Genomic DNA, 5,198 nt, shown 5'->3' on the forward strand with positions numbered 1-5,198 from the left:
TATATACACACACACACACACACACACACACACACACACACACACACTGTAGCTGTCTTCAGACACACCAAAAGAGGGTATCAGATCTCTTTACAGATGGTTATGAGCCACCATGTGGTTGTTGGGATTTGAACTCATTTATTTATTCTGTATATATGATTACACCATTGCTCTCCGTACCCACCGGAAGAGGGCATCAGACCCATTACAGGTGGTTGTGAGCCACCATGTGGTTGCTGGGATTTGAACTCAGAACCTCTGGAAGAACAGTCACTGCTATTAACCGCTGAGCCATCTCTCCAGCCCCATAGCAATGTATTTTATATTTTGCCCTCAAATAAAATAAACATGTCTATAACTGAAGTGGTTATTTTTCATTCAGTAATACCTTCTTTACAAGTGGTATGCTCTGATTTTTTTTTTCCTAATAATCTAATCCACTCTGGCTTTATTCTGTTTTATTAGAAAAATACTCACGAACTACCAAAGGGTTACCATTTGCTTCATGGAAAAAAGGAAAACTTTGTGGAATTTCTTTTCTTTCTTTCTTTCTTTCTTTTTTTTTTTTTTTTTGGTTTTTTGAGACAGGGTTTCTCTGTATAGCCCTGGCTGTCCTGGAACTCACTCTGTAGACCAGGCTGGCCTTGAACTCAGAAATCCGCCTGCCTTTGCCTCCCAAGTGCTGGGATTAAAGATGTGCGCCACTACCGCCTGGTGGAATTTCTTTTTGAAAGGGTGTTCTTGAAACATTTTTATCTTATTTTCAACTGTGTATATTGGGGGGGGGGGGTCCACATGAGTCCACTGCCTGCAGAAGCCAGAAGAGGGCAGTGGATTCTTTAGAGTTGGAGTTCCAGGCACTTATGGGTGCTGGGAACATAAACTGGGCTGAACCTTAGTCATCTGCAAGAGCGAGCAGTGTGTGCTTGTAACCACTGACGATTTGTGTAGTTCAAGTTGACCTCTGAACTCTCAGTCTTCCTGTCCCAACCTCACTAGTGCTTACTTAGATTTTCACAAGTGCTCTTGACTTGATGATACATCCAGGAGGATAGTTGAGGGACTGAAGATAGGCATATTTTCAGCTTATTGAAATTTGCCAAATCAGGCACTAATCTGGTATGCTAGAGCACTCTCAGCTTCTCTTCCTGTGTTTGCTATGTGTGGGCTCACCTGTTCTTGCTCATCGGGCAGGTGTTTGTTAACCAGTATTGGTTTAAATAGCTGTCTGTCCATAGCCAAAATGTATTTCTCCATGTGAACAGTGAGAACCAGATTTTTGATAGCCTACTCTTCTCACCCTTGTCTGACATAGGATCGTTGCAGTTCAGTAATAGGAGTTTGTGTCTCAGGATCCAGTCCCCAGTCTTAGTAACTTAACCTTCAAGGTAATGTGTGACAGGATAAGGCCTCTGCTTAGTATCTTCTAAATGGGCTTCCCTCTGTTTGGTCTTTGTATTTACATTTAAATAATAGAATTAGTTTATCCAGTTCTAAAAACATTCTCATTGGAATTTATATTTGAATTCATAGATTTATCAGATCAGGATCCTACAAGCTTGCTGCTTACCCAAATCTGAGAACCCAAATTCAGTGAAAAACACTGCCAGAACGTGGTATACACACCTACACACATGTGTTCACACACAACTCAAAATTAAGCAAAATACTACAAACATTGGTGAATCTAGCTAATGATTAACCTGCTGAAGTATTTAAGGATATTATATTGACATTTGCAATTTACTTTGAAATTCAACAAGAACAATTTTTTTGGACAAATGGAGAATTTTTTTTTTTAACATACAGTAAAATGTTAAATTCCTTCAGTTTGATTTGTACATTTAAACTTTTTTATGATAAAAATCTTTGAATTCTGACTGTTCAATAGCAACAGAACAAGAAAAATCAACCTGATGTTTTAAAATGGTAAGAGGATTTGAAAAGACTTCTCTCATAAAATGGTATTTGGTGTCACAGAAAATGATACCACAGGACTGATTGGATAGCTGTTATCAAAGTTACAAAAGATAACTAGTATTGGCAATACTGTGGAACAGCTAGATCCTTTGTATACTACAGGGTAATATCAAATAATGCTGCTATAAGAATGTGGAGTTTCTTCTAGAAGTTAAAGATAGAACTTTATGATCCATATGGTCCATAAGGCCTATGGATCATTTTAAGTAACCAAATGAATTGAATCCCAAAGAGACATTGATGCCCTGTACACAGTAGCAAACACACACATACACACACACACACACACACACTGCATTCAGAAGGAGAAATCTTGCTATATGAACAGCGTAGATCAATCTTTTTAAAGACATTATACTAACAGAAACCCAGTCACAAGAGGACAGATAAGTGCAACGGCATAGTTGCACTTCTGTGAGGGATTGAAACCTACGTGGTATGGTTTCCAGGGCTGTCAGCAGATAGTTGCAGGGCTTGGGCTATAGCCTAGTGGGTAGTCACTAGTGCTAGAGCCAGAATTCTTGCCTAGGATGCACTGGAGCAAGAGGGAAAGGAAAGGAGAAAGGAAGTCCAGAAGGAGGGAGAGAAGGCAGGCGAGCTGGGAATGATAGTATATACCTGTTCATCCTGAGAGACAGTTCAGGAGTTTAAGGTTATCCTTACTTAATGATGCTAAGGTCGATGTGAGACTGTCTCAAAAAACTGAAAGGGAGGGAAGATTTCACTATGTAAGACAGATAAGTCCTAGGAATCTGTACATGGTGGGTGTAGTTAATACTGTTTTGCACACAAAATTTTATTCAGAGATGGATCTTATGTTAAAATATTGCCACAGTTTTACAATAAAATGTCAGGAGCAATAATGTCAGGGCTTAAGATTTTCACCTGGTAGCTAGTTGGGGGCAAGGTGCCTGTAATCCCAGCCCTTAGAGCAGAGGTAGGAGGATCACTATGACTCCAGGGTAGTCTTCGTAGATACTCTGGAAGAAGAAAAAAAATCTGTATCATATCTCTATGAAAATGAGCTAGCCTTGGGCTTTTGCTTATCTGGGGGTCTTTTAGAGGGTCTCTCTTCAGCAAGGGCATGATAGCACTGAGCAGCCTGAAGACAGAAAGGCTTGTTACAGTTCACCTATTTAGATTATACATGTGAATATAGTGTTAGCAGTTTAATTTTTATCTTAGCCTTCTATAGGCTGTCAGGAAAGGATAAATTGACATGCTGTCTTTGATGGTAACCCATCACTATCAAAAGTGAATGTTAGTTACTTTGACTTATCCATTTAGACAACCCCAAGAGTTCTATGCATTGGTCTCAGGACAGCTAGATCAGCTTTTATTAACATTTGCGGGGGGCGGGGTTTGGTCTAAGGAAATGTTCATCTCCTTGGCCAGGATCCTTGGCACATGGTCTGGTTTAGTTCCTCCACGTGGTCCCTTGAAGTCCTCCCAGTTCCTTAACTTGATAGTCTTGAATCAGTGGCAGAGCCATGGAGCCAGAAGCACAGTGCGAAGCCCTGAGCTTGTCTCGTTGTGGCAGGCCTTTCTCTCAATGCTGTAGTATTTCCTGGTCCCTTTGAGAACACTGTTCTAACAGTGGGCATGCTGGTAACACAGCAACAGCATTGTACAAAATTCAAGATGGTATTTGGAAGGAAGGTGGAAACCTTTTACCTCTTAAAAGACTGACTGTAGATTTATATGGTTTATGGGAAACAATAGTGAAGAACACTGATAATATTGTAAATATTCTGTTCTCACTGATAGTGTGTTGCTATTTGTCTTGTACCCTTGCAGTCCCCTGTCTAATCTCACCACATACTTGTTATTTCAGGTCCTGTGGGAATGGCCGCTGCTGCTGCTGTGGCAACAGGAAAGAAACGGAAACGGCCTCATGTGTTTGAGTCTAATCCGTCTATCCGAAAGAGACAGCAGACACGTTTGCTTCGGTGAGGGCTACCTTACTCCATCTTGCTGTTCTTCACATGCTTCCTCTGTGGATGTCAAGGGCTAGAACATTCTTTACTGGATTCCTCAAGACACTGTGGTGGAGTATTTGATAACAGGTTTAGACTTGGAATCACTCCTGTAAAATTAAATTGATGAAAACCCAGAAAATATGATCTAATACATGTATAACACTGGCCAGCTGTGTGGTTCAAACCTTTGATTTCAGCATTTGGGAAGTAGAGGGAAGGGGATCTCTATGAGTTCAAGGCCAGCCAAAGCTCCATAGTGAGACAGTGTCTTAAAATAAGAAAGGAAGGAAGGTGTGTAACGACACAGTGGTTCATCCAGGAAATTTTGTGTGCTTGCTGTGTTCAAGAAGCACTCTAGACATTGGGACACTGAGCAGTAAAGGCCCTTAAAGAATTTGTGTTCTGAGCCAGACAGTGGTGGTGGTGCACGCCTTTAATCCCAGCATTTGGGAGGCAGAGGCAGGTGGATTTCTGAGTTCAAGGCCAGCCTGGTCTACTGAGTGAGTTCCAGGACAGCCAGGGCTATACTTAGTAACCCTGTCTTGAAAAACCAAAAAGATTTTGTGTTCTAAAAGAGAGAAAAAGTAAACCTATATTAATTTGTTAAACCTCAAACCATGGGACAATGGCTGAGGTGCCTATTGAACATTCGAAAACAGGCCTGGCCTGACAGTTCTCCCAGCATATCTTAGTCCCTATCTATTACAGGGTATAGCTGCCATGCCCTGCCCCTTACCTAAACTTCTGTAGCCCAGGGATTGGCCAGCAGCTCCTCTTCCCTACCTGTCTCCTTACACAGCTCAGGGTCATGAGCACTCTGTGCTCTCCCTTTTATCTGAATAGAATTTCTCCTCTACCATACTTAGGAGCAGATGTGTTCTTTCCTTTTATTTCTTTTTTCATTCAATACTAAGTGAGAGTAAGTGTTGTGGATAGAAGAGAAATTAGAAAAAATATTTCTGGACATCAGAGAACATAGTTGTTTCTCTATTCTAAGAATGGTCTGAGAAATCCTTCTGAAGAAGCAGCCTTTGCCCAGAGCAGGGGGGGTTGAGTAAATAACCATGTTTATATACAAAGATCATTTCGGCCAGAGGGAGTTATTAACAGCCAAGGTAGTCACTTTATTTATTTATTTATTTATTTATTTATTTATTTATTTATTTATTTTATTTTGGTTTTTCGAGACAGGGTTTCTCTGTAGTCCTGGCTGTCCTGGAACTCACTCTGTAGACCAGG

At 40.8% G+C, this 5,198-nt stretch overlaps 1 protein-coding gene across 13 annotated transcripts in view; it reads left to right on the forward strand.

Moving 5' to 3' along the window:
- Nrf1 (nuclear respiratory factor 1) overlaps nt 1-5,198 on the forward strand; it is a 107,715-nt gene that overhangs the window by 45,315 nt on the left and 57,202 nt on the right. For all 13 annotated transcript variants that reach the window (XM_031381398.1, XM_031381397.1, XM_031381400.1 and 10 more), the window contains one exon: nt 3,815-3,929. In XM_031381398.1, the coding sequence (XP_031237258.1) occupies nt 3,815-3,929 (115 nt within the window). The remainder of the gene's footprint in view (nt 1-3,814; nt 3,930-5,198) is intronic.

The sequence above is a fragment of the Mastomys coucha genome, unplaced genomic scaffold (assembly GCF_008632895.1).
Source record: "Mastomys coucha isolate ucsf_1 unplaced genomic scaffold, UCSF_Mcou_1 pScaffold20, whole genome shotgun sequence".
In the NCBI taxonomy this organism is placed as follows: Eukaryota; Metazoa; Chordata; class Mammalia; order Rodentia; family Muridae; genus Mastomys; species Mastomys coucha.